The 18,741-nt window shown below is 42.5% G+C and overlaps 1 protein-coding gene across 12 annotated transcripts in view; it reads right to left on the bottom strand.

Moving 5' to 3' along the window:
* mecom (MDS1 and EVI1 complex locus) overlaps positions 1 to 18,741 on the bottom strand; it is a 127,249-nt gene that overhangs the window by 67,008 nt on the left and 41,500 nt on the right. For all 12 annotated transcript variants that reach the window (XM_026368805.1, XM_026368855.1, XM_026368875.1 and 9 more), the window contains exon 2: positions 17,815 to 18,161. In XM_026368805.1, the coding sequence (XP_026224590.1) occupies positions 17,815 to 18,161 (347 nt within the window). The remainder of the gene's footprint in view (positions 1 to 17,814; positions 18,162 to 18,741) is intronic.

The following is an 18,741-nucleotide window of genomic DNA, read 5'->3' as shown; positions in this document are numbered from 1 at the left end:
TTACTGGTGTGGTTCACAGGAGATGTGAAGTATGACTGTAAGCAGGGCAGGTGAATTAGAGAGCAATACAAACATGCGCCCACAATGTGAACACATACATTTTGTGAGAGTAGGCTGCTTGTGTGTCCTTGTTTATAATGTGTGTGTGTGTGTGCATGAACGGATGTATGTATGCATTGCTGCCAATTGTGTGATTCTTGGTCACTGTGTATTTTGTCAGGGTTGTGATTAATGACTCACCATCATGATAACATTGGAGGGTGAGACGCATTCATTCACACAAAGGCTCTCCTCTGGCCCACTCTTTCTCTCTCTCTCTCTCTGCCACCTCATCTACTGAGACGGCCAACAACTGGCCCTCACACCGGCCCTTTGTGCCTGTTAACCTCCACAATAATTTACCCTCCCACTTGTCCCTCTTTCACTTTCTTTAGATTCCTCTATATAAATGCTTATTTTTATTTTTTTTTTCTTCTTCTTAGATTCTGTTCTGTCATAAACCTTAAAGACAACAACTATCAGTAAATAAGTTAATGTTTTTATCTTTCTCTGTAGCAAGATCTTTAAATTGTGAACGGCTGTGCATTCTGCATTTTTACCACTCACTCACTCTCTTACACACACACACACACACACACACACACACACACACACACACACACACACACACACACACACACACACACTGAGCAGTCTTTCTTGCTGCAGATTAATGACAGTCATTTGTCAGGCAGAGGTGGATAAAACAGTGAATATTATCTTCGTGCTAAGGGCCAGAGCACGTCACGCTCTCCCCCTTGTGTCTTTCATAAGTGGTTGAACACAGCGGCATGCTGGGACACGCAGACAGCCAGGCAGCCAGCAGATCTATTCTCATTACTTCTCTATTAGGACATCAGCTTCCACTGATCAGGCCCTACATCTTTATACAGACATCTGAGAGAGAAAGAGAGGCGGATGAAGGGTAAAGAGAGGAGGAGAGGAGAGGAAAAGAGGAATGATAGAGATGGTTTAAAAGGGAAATAGGGAGAGGGAGAGGAACTCTATAAAGCAGAGGGAAACTTGACATTTCTGAAATTGATTAATACAAGTCTAAATCATCCTATTTGGGGAGTCAAACTGCGGTACTCGCATGGTAAATGGCATTTATCTGCCCTTATGCTGTCCTTCAGTGACGAGATTAACAGATTTGCTTTGCAGATTGTTCATAGGAACATGACCTTCTGAATCAGAGGCATGAGCAAGAGAAGGACGAGAGTGTAAATAGTAAAAGTTTGCTGGGTAATTTTTAAAAAGTAATTTACAAAGAAATAAACATGCTGTCAGGGAAACTATGTGACAAAACTTAGATAGGGATTTTTCACCGAGATGATAAGAGGGCATTGTACTGTGATCTCCAATAACTAAGTATAAAGTTGGACTATGAATTGGACAATGTTTGTCAACCATATCTGTATGGTTAAGACAGCAAATACCCTGCAACAGAAAACTCATTCTGACATGTTTGAGACAAATCAAAACGCCACTCATTTCAATGACAGCATTTTCAAAATCCTTTGTGACTGAGATTATGATGATACACCCTGCACTCTCTGACTGGAAATGTTTGAACAGGACAAACACAAAGCTGAGTAAGTGAAGGCCCTATCGCTGACAGAAAATACAGAAGAATCTGGAAACAAATATTTAATGTTCCTCATCTTAAGTGGCTCAGCAGCAAATGCCTCAAGGTGAGAGAATGTGAGTCCTAATCTGGTAAATACTAAAGCGAAGCGATTATAGAAAGGTCAGAATAAAGTCAATGATGTAAAAATATGTGTATAAGATACATAGTTGAGAATTCGTGTATGGTTCTGTATGTTAGGATAAGTTAGGATAAGAGAAACAACTTTCAAGAACCAGTTATGGTTCTAGTTTATTTAAACCACAAACCAGACACTAAATTAATATACATAGAATAATATGCCAAAATATTCATGGCTATGTCATTATTTTACAGAAAAGAAGCATCTTAATGTTAATATTTAATAATACATTATTAAAATACCCCATTTTAAATAATGAATATGAAAGCAGGCAGAATTTCCATGCCGCCACCAAACAGCTGCTTAGGGTTGCCAGTTTAACTCTCATGAAACGATCTTTGACTCCACCATTCGCTGACTCTTCATGAGGTCAAACACATCAACATGCACAACTACACTCAAGATAGCTCATAATCATTTTGAAAAACACAGGTATGATTCCTTGCTCCTGTTTAGAGTATGACGAAAAGACACGAGTTAGGAAAACACCACTCCTCTGCTGCCCTTTCACTTGTTACAGCCCTTTCTCTTTCCTCCCAGTGTCCCTGTCTCTCTCTGGGTGTCTCCCCAACTATACAGTCAATAAATAGCGCAGCATGCTTAGTTATTTCCTCATTGGGACAGACTGAGAATGAGAGGTGGGGCTGGGTGCCACTGTCGATGTATGCACCTGACTGCCTTAAATCACCGCCACAGCGGTCCCATCTTCATGCTGGAGATTTAATGAACTACCGCAGGCTTTTTATGCCTCTTAAGGCTCACTGAGTGACCACTTTGTAGTTGTTCAGAAGAGAGGCGACACTGCCTCTGCCTACTAAATCTTCCCTATGCCACTGAAGATAAAATCTCCCTTTATTCATGGACTATTTACCAGATCCAGATTTATTATGAACAGGGGTGATCTAACAAAAGAGGGGTGAGAAACAAAACCCCCTCCTCCTCTATGGCAAGCTGGGATAGAGACCTAAGCACCCAACGACTCATCTTTACTGGGTTTGTTTGGCAAGGAGGGGGCTTCTTGTAAAAAAAAAAGCAGTGGGGACCTTGATGTACCCTCTTTTAATAAGGGCACCACTGAGGGTGACAAACACATCAATACTTTGGTTAATGGAGTAAAAAGCACACACAAACACACGTGGTGCACACGCATGCACAACCTAAAGTACACAGTTATGAATGCAGGTGTTTTAGTGCATTCAAAAAAGTCCATCTGTCCGCTCATTGACCTATTGCTACTGTTGCCATAGTAACACCTCTCTGAGCCCTTTGTTGTCCTTGGTGACTGAGGGGTCATGGGTGAAAAGTCAAAAAGATACTTATAGATACATGACCTCTGTGACGGCTTTGTCAAAAAGCCCTTAACAAAACCACTGAACGTCTTCACTCTATTAAATACATGCATATGAATGCACAAATCCACACACCTTAACAGACTCAGATTGTTGTCGCTCTTGTTAAATGCATTTATAATGTTATCAGTGTAGATGAGCCAACACATTATTACCCTGGATTGAGCACCATTATGCATTACATTCCCCTGCCATTGGCTGGGCTAATGGCTAATGCTAACAGCTCACCTGTGTGTTCTTCGCAGTTTCACTCCCGCCTGCCACAACTTGTACCCTGCAGTTCATGGACTTTGCTGACCCAGCATTGACCCTGTTGCATTGTGTCTCCTTGTTCCTACTGAATAGACACTGCACCCTCCTCCTCCTGGAAGGGAGTTGCCTTTTACACCGCTCTCAACTCCTACTTTGGTATCTTTGTGTTTCTCTGTTGTTTCCTTGCCAGGTTGGTATCTACCCATTGGCATCATCGCTTTTACTCTAAATGCAATTTTCTTTCCTTCCACAAAGTACAAATTCTTCTCCCCTTTGATGAAAGTCAAACAAAGTTGTTCAATTTGAAAATGCCATATTTTATTTTTCTTACACAAGAAATATGAACCTTATTACGACAAACACACACATACTAAAAGTTCCATATACTTCCTCAATGTGCATCCAAGAATAACCACACAATTTGACTGTTTCTAAGGAAAACACGTCCTTATGGAGTTGTGTGGACTTTTCCTGGCTTCTTTGCCACTTTCTCATTAGCAGCATGAAAGAAGCCTGCCGGAAACTCCACTGGTGCACGGGCACAGCAGTAAGCTTTTGAGTTTAAGCAGAAGTTTTGCAAAATAATAATTCATAGAAAAGCTAGCAGATTAATTACTGAATTTGATCTCGCTGGAGAAACTCTGAGAATTTAAAGTTAGTAGAGATAAGGGGGACATCAAACGGCCACATGTGTTTGCTTGTTTTTAAAAAGCGCGTACTTGTTATCAGGGCTGGGCAGGACTTGAGGCTCCACACATCTTGTTGTTGTGGAGCCTTTCTAGTATCGAGTGCTGAGGAGATGGGGAGTGGTGGTTAATGGCAGTAGTGGTGTGTGTATACTGGGGCTCAAACCCTGCTGCTAACCCCCCCCCTGCACAGGCAGAGGCCGGTGTCTGGATGGATGCCAGAAGTTCTGAACTAATATTCACCATAATGTGCTCCAAGGGGCCAGCGACAGAAAGCACTGTGGAGTCGTGCCAGCTTTTGTGCTCCTCCTGTTCTCCACTTTGTACTGCCCCACCAGCTCCCTCAGCTTTGGGAACTTCTCTTTTCTCATTTTAAAGCTTATAGCAGAGTGAAGTATGCACTCTATGTGTACTATGTGTACTGTCTACTACATCCTGACACTGGAAATATTCAAAGTCAAAGTGAGTGTGCAAGCAATTGTGAATTGATTTGGTTTGTATGTGGTCAGTGGTTGTTGTGCTTAACAGCTTAAAAAGTATGGAGAGAGAGAGTTTTTTGTTTTAAATAATTGAGTAGTTTTAAAATTGATAAACCAGGAATGTAAGCTGATAATTTAGTGTCTGTGGCACTGTCTCGTGTTACTTTAGACCTTCACCTACTGTATATAACTGACTGCCAAATCTCTTTAATAGCTGATCGATAGCTCCACATGCAATTTAATTACCCCAAATGTCTTTGACTAGATTTTTTCCTTTTATTTATTTCTCCTTCTACACTATAGCTGAAATCAAGTCAAATACCAAGCCAATATCGATGCAGTATCTCACAGGTCCTAAATTCCCATCTAACACAACTGTGCTTCATGTACATATAATATGTGACCTGACCAGTGATCCCTGAATGATAATTCTGTCTCTCACTCATACTGAATATGGCCTTTGGCTCACTTCACGGCACAGTAGTGGGGAACCAATGTTTTATAGCCATTTCTGCATGTGTATGCTGCTGTATGTGAAGCAGAGAGACAGAGATGTACTGTGGCTGCTCTGAGCCATCTCCTCTCACCAGTCTTTACAGGCCCTAATCACACCAGTAGCATTTATCTTTGAATTGTGTGTATGTCTGATATGTGTGTGCATGTGTGTGTAGGTGGGGTAAGTTATGTCAATGTATATGTATAGGTTGTGTGTATGTGTAGGTATATATGTGTATGTCAGAAGCATGCACTCCATTGCACCTCACCCCCCACCTCCCTCAGCCACCCTGCTGATTGTTCCATTGATGACAGAATGCATCTTACACCCACCACCCGCACCCCAAAAAAACGAATGATGCTGTCGTCCTGAAATCCCTTTTGTAGCCTTACCATCAGGAATCACCATAAATAACCATGACATCATCCCATTCTTATCTATGGGACGTCCCATGCTGATCAATAGCATGGCTCCTGCAGTGTAAATAGCTTCTAATGCCCCATCTTCCCCTTCAAATGGGTCTACATTATTTATGATGGCTGTTAGGTTACCAGTCCAGGACACAATTTATTTCATCCCACCCCTGCTCCTATTATACCACTGCTTTTGAGTCTTGATGGGAGATTGGGGCATAGGGTGGAAGATTGGGGGGAAGCATTCATCGCACATAGAAAGAACTACACATGCCTGTGTTGGAAAGCACTCACAATCACACATACACCTTTAACTCTCAGAGTGGTCCACAAGGCTCATATCTTGGATGAGGTTGTGTAGTCAAAGAGGTGGGAGGAAGAAAGTGGAAAAATGAGGAGGAGTGAGAGAAGCAAAAGTGGACCTGAGTGCTGCCTGGTCCCACCCTGTGGTAACGATGGGACATCCGTTACTCAGATGACAGTGAGAGTGGCAGGCCTATTTGCGTGGCCGCCGGCGTGCTGTGACGGATTGGACAGACAGAGCGGTTGGAGGCTGCGTGGAAGTGACAGCATGCATTTCCATTTGGGTGAAAAATCTGGCTAACGTCGCTAACATGGCTGGCTGGGTGAGGAGAAAAGAGGCCACATGGGCTGGTTGGGGCCTTGTCTGTCTGCTGCCTGCTTGTTGGTTGGTCTGTGCACTTGTCTGCCTCTTATCTGACATTTCATCTCAGTTTCTACTTTGCCTTAATGAGTCTATATGAATGCCTGACTATGTTCTGCTATTTGTGACAGTAATAAGCATGTATATGCGAGTGTAGGAGTTTGTGTTTGTGGAGCTCTGCCAGCTTCGTGCTGCTTGGTCAAGACAGACATGCAAGAGGATTATGGATATTAAGTATATGAAAATAGTTTGTAAAGATTCTCAAAGACATAAAAACAGATCACATCACCACAATGCAATTTATCATGCAAACAAGGTCATACACTAAGCAAGCAGGCTTCTTGTGAAAATGTTTATGGCTAAAAGGTTGGTGTTTGGGGACAAATTTTACCAGGGGTAGAAATACAGACTTTTTGCTGAGGTGCACATGTTACTAGTCAGAAAAGAGGGGCAGCAAAGTATTATTCTCCAAGATAAACCCAGGAGGTTGTGCGTGAGAACAGCCTGAGGAATGTTCATCCTCACGCCTCATTGGTGTTCTCATTGCTGCTCTCATTGCTGTGCGCAGATTGAGCAGTGGTGATGGGACGCCCAAGATTTACGGGATGTGTCAGAAGCTTCACATCCTTGGGCCCCCTGGGGCCAATCTCCTGTCTTGATCTGGTCTGCAAGGAAAACAGCCGTCCCTCACAGCCTGACATTGAGGTGGAGCCATCCAAACACACAGGGAGGATGGAGACTGGCGAAAATGAGGAATGTAAAGAAGGAGGAAGGGATAGAGGGAGGCCACCTTTGGTGAGGGCCGCCACCACAGCTCTGGCAGTCTGATTCTTCACATTAATAGCAATGAAACTGCCAAGTTAAGCTCCTGCAGAAACTGAAGGCTGATGACTTTATCTTTGAGAAGCAACATCAACAGGAAGATTCCATGGAGATGTATATTAATAATGTAGATGTATATAAACAGTGGCTAAACTGAAGGCCCTCTGTTCAACAGGTGTTCACATTCAGCAGCCATTAGTTTTAGTTAAGTGATGGCCTTATTAAACCAACTTTATAAGAAAAAAAGACAAAGATTCTTCCTTCACAATCTTTCTGAGCATAAACCTCAGCATCCTCAGGAGAGGTTCTTGCTGCCTAGAGCCCACAAAAGCCTTTTTGTCCCCTGCAGGAACTGGTAGCTGTTCAGGAAGTGTAGCCTGGTGCCAGCAGGATGATTTATGGCTCTGTGTCCTGGGTGGCTGTTGGACTCTGTCCCACTGTCACTCGGGGCGAGAGATGGTCCAATCAGAGGCTGTCCAGAACTCTAAAGACATTACAAAGCCTGTCATAAAGTGCGTTGGAAGGAAGGGAAAGCAGCCATAAAAAAGCCTGGGGAAAGAGAACAATTGGAGAACAGAATATGGATAAAACAAACCCCACTCTAAGAGAGTCTGGCCTGGTCTCCTCTCTCGTCGTGTCTCCTCTCCTCCGCAATTTGGTTGAGAAATTGATTTTGCGACAGTATTTCTCATCTGTGCAGAAGACCCTAACTGATCGGGACTTCACAGGGCTTTCCAAGACTGGAGATAACAATTAGTTTGTTGGAGATGTCAGAAATGGCCACTGAGATTTGCAGAAAGAAATCCTTTGTGACGGATTGGTGCTGACAACACAGGCCGACGAGGAGGGAGCAGCAGAGTCCCTGAGCCACCGTCTAGCGAAGAAACCTTTGGGTTGCATTAACCCTTATCTGTGAGCGCCCACGAACAAAGTTTCCTCACAGACTACCTGCTGTAGCTTGGAAAATCCTATTACAGACTGCAGGGGGACACTTTGGAACACTCCACCGGGAAATCTGTCTCCCCCAGCACGTACTACAGACAGGACACAGAGTTCCCTCTCCACCTCCTTGGCTCATTCTGCTTTTCTTTCATTCACTCTGGCTGATTGTCTCTTTCTCTTGCACTCTTCTCCCCTTTTTATCTGTCTTTGTTTCTCTTCTTACTCATATATCACTCTTGTTTTCCACCTGTCTAGATTTCTGGTCTTGCCTATCCTATCTTCTCACAGACTAATCTCTTAGTGCCTATGTTTCTGCATGTTTTAACTCCCTTTTTTCCCCCATACTACTCTGTACTGTAAAAACACAGTAAAAGTTATCTATCTATTTAAGCTAAAGGGATGCAGATGGGTGTTAAAGGAACTGGTTGGCAGTGGTAGATGGGTGATTGACATAGGGGAAGGCGTGAGTGCCTCAAATGACGTGAGAGCTCCTGGAGACACAGACGGAGAGGTAAGTAACAGCTCAAACTCAAGATGATAAGGAGTTAATACTGGTGGGTAATATGAGATTGTTGACATACCAGTCTTGGACAGTGGTTGTAACTCTGAACATTAGTGAAACCTCAGTAAACTGAACTTCCCGGTCAGACACAATGTTGAATGTTGGAACACCTGCTTCACAAGCACCTATGCAGTTTCTTTGGCTGAGGGCAACTTCGGCAGAGTCACAAAATGGGCAACCTTGAAAAAGTGGTCTACAATGGTGAGGATGATGGTCTTGCCATATGAGCAAGGCAGGCTTGTGACAAAGTCCATAAAGATGTGAGACCAAGGTCGCTGTGGAAATGGCTGAGGGCACAGGAGACCCATGAAGTGATGCCCGGACAATGTAGACTGCACACACACACCAGACAGGCACCAACGCATTCCCAGACATGCTGTGGTAACGATGGCCACTGAAACTTTTGCTTGACCAGAAAACAGTTTTATGTGGCTCCTGGGTGGCAGGTGAACCGAGAGGAAAGGCACCATGAGAGTGCCACCTACTGGCAGAGGGTTATTGCTGTGAGTGCAAATAACAAGGTGAACAAGAACAAGGTACGGGGATAAAGTTTATGGCCTTTAGTGGAGTGCTAACAGAAAACCAACCCCTATATCAGAAGTATCCACTTTCACTATGAACTGCCCAGTTGGGTCAGACACGTACACCCCACAGTACCCATCATCTACTGCAGCTGTCCACGCAACAATATCCTCAAGGGGATCAATTAAGTTTTTCATATTTTATATACATATATATATAAACACATGAAAAGAATTAAACATCTATTGTAATTATGCAATGGCAAAACCTGATGGACTGTATCGTTATTATGCAACCTGAAAGCAATTACAAAACAATTATTGACCAGGATGCGATCGTGGGTTATTACAATGGTAATTAACCTCATTAAATACAAGAGCCACACTAATTTAAAATGTGACCTTCACTACACTATAAAAACACAAATACACTGTTAGTTAATTGGTGTTCAATGCAACGGCAGGCCAGAAAAGTGCTTTTGATTACGAAGTGAGGACATCACGAGTGGCTGCTCACAGGTGTGTGGGCCATGAAGGGGAAAGACATTCAGGCCTTATATGAAATATTAATCTCAAACGTACACTGTTACAAAGGTTGCCAGAGAAATACATTAAGGTAAAGGTGAAGGAATCCCCTCTAGTGTAGTAGAGTAAAAAAATTAAACATTTTTAGTTTTCTAAGAGTAATAAATAGTTTGTATCACTGTCGCTGTGAAGGATCAATTCCAGTTTAAGTTACTCTACAAGGTACGCTGCCTTTAAAAAAATTTATTGAAAGAACAAACTCCTAATGATCCTGCTAATGTAAATATTCATAGTACTAGGGGTTAACAAGTACTACATATAAGATACATTGTAAAGTATTGGCCAAAGCATATGTCAAGGCATTTATATAACAATTTAATAATTGCTGTTAGCAAAATATATGTGCAATATCATTCACTTCCTGAATAAAGTAATCTCCCTTCTGTCAGTCATTTGCTTTTCTAAAATCCTTAGCTTTTTGCACTTGCTACCATACCGAGGGGAATAGACAGGGCCAGCTCACTAATATTGACTTTCCAATAACACAGAAGTGCACAGCAGCCTATCATATGGCTTGAATTAAAGCATTATGACATAATAGAGCAAAGTTGGGGTTAAGACCTCATTACTGCCACACAGGGCCTCTGCTTTCTCTCTCTAAACCTGGCAGTTTTCAGTTCTGGTTTTGGACCTGCTCCACTCTAATTGGAGCAGCAATATGGAGTAATTGGAAGAGGGGTACGATGTTACTGTGCTGAATGTGGCCCAGCTTGCGTTTTTTAGCACTCAGCCCAGTAATAAGCTATCAAACCAGACTGCGCCGTCCTATTATCCTTTGAACTGAAGCACAGATACAGATGAGAGATTTAAGTATGTGAATATACACACACATACTACACACACAAAGAGGCACAGTCTCCATGAGGGATACATGGATACACAAGAATATGATATTTGTGACTGTCTGTAGGTTATAATAGCCATGAAAGAGTGAGGGAGAGTCTGGCAGAGGCTAAGAGGACAGAGGCCTTGGCTTGGGCCTGTTTGCACAGCTACAACCACAGACACAGAGAAAGTGGTTTCATAGACCAGTATTAGCTCTTGATTATTTGCGTTAACCGGTACTTAGATTTACTGCCTTGGTAATGTGATCTGATTGGTAGTTAAGCACTAGCAACAACATGGGGCAGAAAAACCAGAGCAGAGTTGCTGTTCCCCTCTCTGTTTCTCCGGACCGGACCAATAAAAGCCTCTAACTTCTGCCCCTGAGTTGCCATCTCTCCCTGTTTCTAACCCTCCTTATTGGAACACATTTGGAAACAATCAGTAGTGTGTTTTAAGAGAAGGCCCTTCCCCTATCAATCCCCCTAGATAAGGTATCTGTGAGCCTGACTCTGTGGCCCCACACAAGGAATTCATCACCTCTGTTTCCTGTTTAGAGGTCCCCTCATTTTCACTCCTACCTGTGTAGTATGCAGGGAGCACTTTTGTCTCTCAAATTTACTTCACTACTAGATACTACCTCACTACTCTTACCACATACTATACTGCCTACCAGGTTATAACAATTTGTAAATTATTTTAGATGTTTTCTCAAATTCACTCTAAACAGTCAAAACTTGCAAAAATGGCTTTAAGGCTGTTTAAGGTTGGCTACATAAATGTAAAATTCTAAATAAAAACGTTCTTACATACCATCCTCTACCATCATCCTTTCTTACTTACCTTCCCCTGTAAATTATCTAATAACATAGAAATATCTGAGAAATAATGGCTTTGACTGCAACTTGGATGCTTCGTTGTTCCAACAAATCTTGTAGTGTGGGTCAACCTCAGAGTATTCAGAGTGCCATAACAGCAGAAAATAGATGATGTAAATGGTGTTACAAGGCGGTAGCATTTATATCTTGCCAATAAGTCAATGCACCTGCAAATAAATCCTCTTACATCTTTGGCTGTCTAGACATTTGTCATTGTGTTACTGAGTTTGCCTAGCATGTGTTTCCAATCAGATCAGCCTCCAATTTTCAGCTCAGAGTGTTATATGTGTGAGCCGTCAGATATCAGCTAGTTAGATTTTTGTCTGCATCCTGACAGGTCAGATATAATAGGGGGAGAAACATGCCCCCCACCCCCCTTGAGCTTTTCAGACAGGTAAACTCCTCCTTCCTTATCCCGATTTTTCCCCCAACCTCCTCCTTCAATCAAATAAGTGCTTTCATTCACTTCAGATCTAATAAGAACCATGACCTTTGCCCTGCCTGTATGAACCCCCGATGAGAGCCTCTTTTACCTGGTATTGTGCTGTGGGCTACACCTTCAGACTGGCAGAGCTCCAACTCACACCCGCCTTTGTCCTTCTGCAATTCACTCTGACTTTGTTCAGTTAGTTAACCTAGCTTCCCCTCCCTGCTGGGAATTCAGACAGAGAAAGGGGGGGGAGGGATGGATGAAGGAGGAGCGGGTCCAGTGCTAAGGAATGAGGGGGAAATCAGAAATTTGCAGTTTTCTTTTTCCCATCCTCTTTAACTGGAAGTAGATTCCAGACAAAGTGGGGGATTTGACTGACCCTGCACTTATGTAGGAGAATCCTCTCACATGCTCTCCCTATTTTACACTTTCTTTATTAATGTGCCCTGTCCCCCTAGCTCCACTCACATCAGATTAGAATGTCACTCCACCTCCTGCCAAACACACACACACACAAACAGACACACACCAGCACCAACAAACAACAGATTAACCCAAAGGAAGGGATTACCAATCAACTGAGAGGCAGTGAGATGGACCCCCAGCTTGTTTTGTCTTGGAGGTTTTCAATGGCCATCACTCTATTCTGAGACAATGAAATTCCAGTTACACTGGTCGAGGAGCTCATCTCCTTCTCAGACACCAGGAGAGACAAAAGCAGACACAGACACACACAGCTGAAGCAATTAGGCTGTTTTAACACAGAGGATACTGCACACTTTATACTATATGAAGGAAGTCACAGGCTGATTCACCTGGACTTACATCCAATGTGTTTTTCATCATTCCCAACAACATTTGCACATGGCAAATATTTTGTGCACAACTATCCTCCTCATCATTATTATTTATTTATTTATTATTTATTTTTAAGCCCCACTCCCACCAGTTATCTTGTTCTCAGATATATCCAACTACTTATCTCAACTACTAGTCTTATTCCAGATTCAGCTCGACATTTGCATTTTGTAAAGTCCAATGCAGCAGCCTGCACTGGTGGTGTGCTGTTGCTGATGTACCTGTAAGACGGCGGGATGCCAAAACATAGCACACCGAATTGTAACACAGACAGAATGCTACATTCTGCTACAAAGCAGTTCTGAAAACGTTTTAATTTTTCATCATGATGATCTTAATCCACCAGTAATGCACGCTAGCACCTCATAGTTTCATGTTGCACTGATGGTACCACTGTGTAAATACAGTGGCCCAACGCAGTAGATGATCTGTAATTACAATTGAAGAAGATATAAAAAAGAAAAGCATGATGTGTTATACATAATAGAATAAGTGTGTTTCCTCAGCTGCAGCTCTTAATATTCACACAACAGTTAAACAGTCTCACATCTAAAACTCTAAAACAATCTGTCTACACGGTGACACATTTCCCTTCTCACTGTATCCGGTCTCACACAACAGACGTTAATGGTCTTTATTGTTTTCTTTGCAATTCATTAAGTGACAACGAGACCCAAGTGTACGCTGTGAACTGCTCCTTTATTACTACACAGAGTGTCTCAGCAGCCAGTCGCTGCTCTTCTCCTGAGAGAAAACAGGTCCCACAGCCGTTGTGGTTCATGCAGCACAATACATTGACAACCGGCATTCAAATCCCCTGTGCAGACTTTGAATTTCTAAAAACTATATGTGTGTGTGAAAATGTGAAGATGTGTGTCCATTGAGAGGTACGTGAGTGACAGAGAGGTTCATCCCTAGCGCCTGCCTTTCTAAGCGCTGCTGTGGGCAGGGCCATCTCTGCTGACAGTGGATGGTATGTGGCAGGGGCTCAGGGATTAAGGGGCTTTTAACCAGGACTGAGAGTGGCTCTTTTTCCCTCTGACAGAGAGAGGTGACAGGCCGTCAGCGCACAGGGGACAGGCGGACAGCCAGCCAGAGACATCTGCATTCATTCAGGACAGCAGCTTATCCGTGCACAAAAAACACGCCCTCTTGAAACGCCCTCCATCCACGCTCTCACACTCTGTCTTACACACACATGTATGTACACACAAGAGCGTACGTGGCACACATGCAGCACCCAGATACACAAAACCCTGATTTCATGATTGACCTTTGCTAGAGTTCATACTGTCTGTGCAGATATCAAAAGTGAAAACACACTGCAGTTATGTTGTTTCTACGTTTTAGTATTAATAGGATCCATATGTTGACATGCTTAACAGCTGTTTAATAAAGTATTTTAGAATTTAAAATTAAAAGTTTTATATCCAAAACTTAATGTAATAAAACACAGCAACTTATTGACTGTTTCTCGGAAGATCGTTAGAAAGGCATGATTTTCAGCTGCCAGCAGTTTAAAGGATGGATCTCCCCCGAACAGGCATCTGCTTCTCCTCCTTCCGTCCTCCCATCCTCTCATGACCAGGAGGTTCAGAAGACAGGCAGAGCCAGGAAAAACCCTGCCCAGCCACCTAATCCTCTGCTCCCATTCACCCTCACTGCTAATCTCCTTCACCACCTCCCCACCACCACCACTACTGCCTCCACGTTCACCTCCGCCTCTCACTCAAGAGGTGCACAAAGGCCGTAAGCGCCCCTGTCCCGCCCTACTCACCATCCCACCCCTTCTCGCACCCCTAACCTGCTCCGCCCATCACTCCTACAGCAGGAGGCACCCAGCTTTCTAAGCCCAGGATCCATAATCCCGTGGGGCTGCGCGTTTGGGTGAGCCCAAGGGCTCATTGAGTGCTGGATAACTCTCTCCCGGACTCCCTGTCTTATTGTTGCTGCGGTTAAGAAGAGGACAGACATAAATGGAGTTTGAATTTCAATGTGCCTAACGACTCAGAGAGAGACAGCAGAATATGGATTGGTGGGCATCAAGGCGTTAAAAGTATTTTCAAGCAAGCCATGAAGAAATACAACTGCTGCGGCCAAGTGCAGGCCATCCTATCTTTATTCTTTCACATGAATTGAATATTTTGCAGTTCATGATTTTTCCTTTTTGTTATTTATGTAGGTAAAATACATAATAGGTTCTGGGAAAACTAATTCAGTACGTATAAACTCTTATTTTACTTAACTTTAATAAAGGTGTCGTCTGCTCTGTTCTGGTGGATCCTGACAAGATTTATATTTATGTCAAAACTCTTCTTCTTCTAACATTATGTATTGACTGATCTTATTTTACCAATACAAATTAAATAAATTCATAATTGTTAATTAAGCCAGTCTAGTTTCAAATTAAAGTACATCTTAATTCTGAAAATTGATTGAATTGTTTAGACATCATGGATATTTAAAACATTTATTTATGCATACTCTCTTTTATTACAGGTATCTCCACAGTTATCAGCCTCCACTGAAAAAAATCTCTTTAATAAGACATAACTCTTATACATTTCATTAGGTGGCATAGGAACGTTTTTTTTTTTTTTTTTTTTTTTTTTTTTTACATTGACAGACAACAGCTGACCTACTACATTCATCCAAATAAAAATCATAAGCTTCCTTAAAGTAGCACTAATAGATTGTCTGAGCTCATAAACACACAAGTACATGCACATATGCAGGCAGACACACACACACACAGCGGGCATATGATTGCTGGCCCAGTCAAACCTTCAGTTCTGCATACGACAGTGTAGGTGAGTGTCTCAGCCTGACAGACCCCTCACTGCTGCCTTCTCTATCTCTTATTTACTGAAGCTATTTTTCCCATAAGTCACCATTCCTGTATTCATAAAGCACCATGGATGTCGTAACTCACTCTTCCCCTTTATGAATAAAGCCCCCGAATTTATGGTGATGGCGCTGAGGAGCAGAGGCCTCCCTGGTGACAAACTTCCCCCAGTCTGTCACTACCGGCCTATGCCGCTCAGAGCCTTCCATCAAACACTCCAGATGGGAGCACCACTTTATCGTTCCCCGGCCGGTGACATCACCTCGCTCTGGTGCACGGAATTGATGATGAAAGCAAACATATCTTTCTTAACTCAGATATACCAAATCAATTTTATTTTTACAGACCCTCAGCAGGCTTATTGGCATATTGACGGCTTGCAGGCAGGAGGGTGAGGAATGGGTGAGGGATGGTAAACGAGTGGGCATGGGAGAAGAGGGGGGAGGGTCAGGAGGGCTCAGTGGCGTTTAGCATATTTAATGCAGAGGGATGTCATCACTGAATATCCATTCTGAATAATGTGGTATTTCATCATAAATTCTTTACAACTTATTTACTTAATGGAAAGAGTTATGGCTTGCTGTCAGGATGGTAATTAAACACTGTGATACAGTGCTGCCTCGCTAGGATCCCATCTTTCCCCTCAACCCCAACCGCCACCCGCCTGCCCCTATAGACACACACATATGCACGCTCACATCCCAGCTCCTCAGCTTTTTAAATACATATTATTATTCAAGCTCCACATAAATTACCACCAGATTAAAATTCATGAAACCTCTTTTTCTTTTATTTCCTACCCTGGGAAAAAGAATAACCTAAAGAGCTTGTTCAACTGGCTGTAAATCTCTTCAGGAGGGACAGCGACTATTAAGAATCTGTGTTATGAAAATTGGCAAAAATGAAGAGTTTTTCCTCTCACTTTAATTTAAGGAGAAAGTTATTTATTGAGTCTCACCCAGCAGTTGATTATGAAGGAGAAGTCGTTTCCTGAAGAAATGTAGTCCAGTGTAGAAAAAGAAAAGATTGTTTGGTCCAAGCCAAAACCACTGAGTCAGAATTGTGCTCTATGATGCAAACCCAAACCCCACCAGTCCAAATCCCAAACTATTTATATGAGCCGAATGTTGATACTTTACCAACACATTCTCATTCTACTTTAAAGTGCAGCATTAAAATGGATTTAGAGGTTAGGGAGACTCTCGCAAGAAAAGAAATGCTAGATTGAATCGTCCTTTTATTTAAACCTGTGATTTTTCACTTTATGAACTGCATGGTCAGTGATTCCTAATGAGTTTGGATTTGTCCTACTAAGGGACAAAGGCCTGCGTATGAAGGACTAAATCCTCACATTCAAATTAGAGAGGATCTATTTCGGGAGACTAAATGAGACTGATACTCTGCCAGCCCGTCCTTTCTGCTCCATAAAACTGAACTAGCTTGACACTGACAGAGACCACATCTAACCTTTGACCTTGTCCTGTGACCCTGCCTTCGATTTTTTGTGCCGGTTGACCAATATGTGATTTGCCAATAGCCGCACTGGGTCCCTAACTGGGATGAAGGAGGGATTTATGGCTTTTCATTTTAATTGAGTTAAGAGCACAACCTCGACTCCCTTTTCTTTCAGTGGCACTGAGCTAACATTACATCACTGGGCAACGAAAGACAACAACAGCCTTGTGGTCACTGGGCTAAATGTGAACATGACGACATGGGAGGAAATAAAAAGACTGATGTGAATGCTATAGTGTATACTGGCCAAAGAAAACCCCTTGTCAAAATTTGTGCAGAAAAACCTTGTAACTGCATATTCATAGTTGAACCAAGTGTGAGCTGCTGAAGAGCAACTTCTCTTTCCAAACCTCTAAAAAACATTGATATTTTCAAATAAGTTCAGGAAGCATTAATGCCCATCTATTTGTTTGAAAGTACTGACCCGTTTTGTAATGTGATAAAGGGGACATATGCTATTTGGTATTTTTATTTTGATTTTGAGCATCCTGATTGAAGAATTCGCTCAAAAATCTAATCTTGTATCTCCGTTTGCACTGTATACGCTGTGACCAAACGTTACCTACTCTTTTCTTATCTTTTTATTCTGCTTTCTGGACGCGGTTTCAGCACAAAATACACAGTTACTACAGGAAACGTTTGTTTTTCAGAGGAAAAAACAGTAACAGGCTTACTTCACCTGCACCTGTAATATGTCTACCTTAGCATCATTGTAGATGTATCGGCAGTCACACTACACTATGGTTTATCGCATACAAATGACAAAGAGGAGAAGTTGGATGTGTTACTTTTGGTGGCGTATGTAGGGGAGACTGTTATAAAATGAATATTAAGGCCTCTTTAAGCCTATGCACATAAAATAAGGTCTTCTTAATCTTTTATATTCCTACCTCCCAGCCTTGAGTGGGGTCTCGAAGACAAGGCCTGTGCTCTCCCTCATATGGTCCAAAGCGCTCCCCAACGTTTACCTTCCTGCAGCTCCAGATGCCCAGGCCCCCTCCTGGAACTGCTGACTCTCGCAGTTCAAAGTCCAGGGGAATGGGTAAATCTTCTTGGGTTAAAAAGATGCTCTGACGCTGGAATGACAAGGGGTCCTGGGGTGAAGTCTCGTCATCAGAGAGTGGAGGGGACACTGGGTCCTCTACCAGAGCTGAAGATGCTGTGGGATCACCATCAGAGCCACACACATCATCTAAGATGTCAGATGGATAAATGGCAAACGCACCATCACCATCACCTGTGAAAGAAACAGATAAAATCTCGACGTGAGGGTGATGCATAGTGACCTATTTGTAAATTATGGATTATCACAAATAAACATGGACAATAAGTTATCACTCCAGAAAGTGCATACACTGACATGCCTCCTGTCTTTATTTTATTTCAGCTATGGAAGACAAATGAGTGAAAAATACCATAAGAGTAATGAAATAAATTAATCACTCTAAATTGCAGGAGCACGAGGCTCTTAAGGTTTGAAAGATAAAAAAATCGGGGTGCGGTGACAAGTATTGATTCTCTTTTGATGTGTCAACACACTTTTTTCTGGTTCAGTCATTTCATTCATATTAAAACTGAAAAGATGATGCCAAAAACTGCTTTTGGAGTTAAAAAAAAAAGGCTAGACAGGAGTCCCATGGTATGTTTGCTAGTTGGTTGAGCAGATGCCAATGAGTCTACTCAACATTGTACAGCTCTGACTGTTTTATATTTCCTTTTCCTGAACGGTTTCTCCCCAGTAGAGGGAAAACAGAGGGAAGCACACTGGGGTTAATTGTGAAGAGAGTGAAACAGGACATAGAGGTACGACCCTTGAA

The sequence above is a fragment of the Anabas testudineus genome, chromosome 13, assembly GCF_900324465.2.
Source record: "Anabas testudineus chromosome 13, fAnaTes1.2, whole genome shotgun sequence".
Classification (NCBI taxonomy): Eukaryota; Metazoa; Chordata; class Actinopteri; order Anabantiformes; family Anabantidae; genus Anabas; species Anabas testudineus.
The sequence above is the reverse complement of the archived record's forward strand: the minus strand, read 5'-3'. Positions and strand labels throughout refer to the sequence as shown.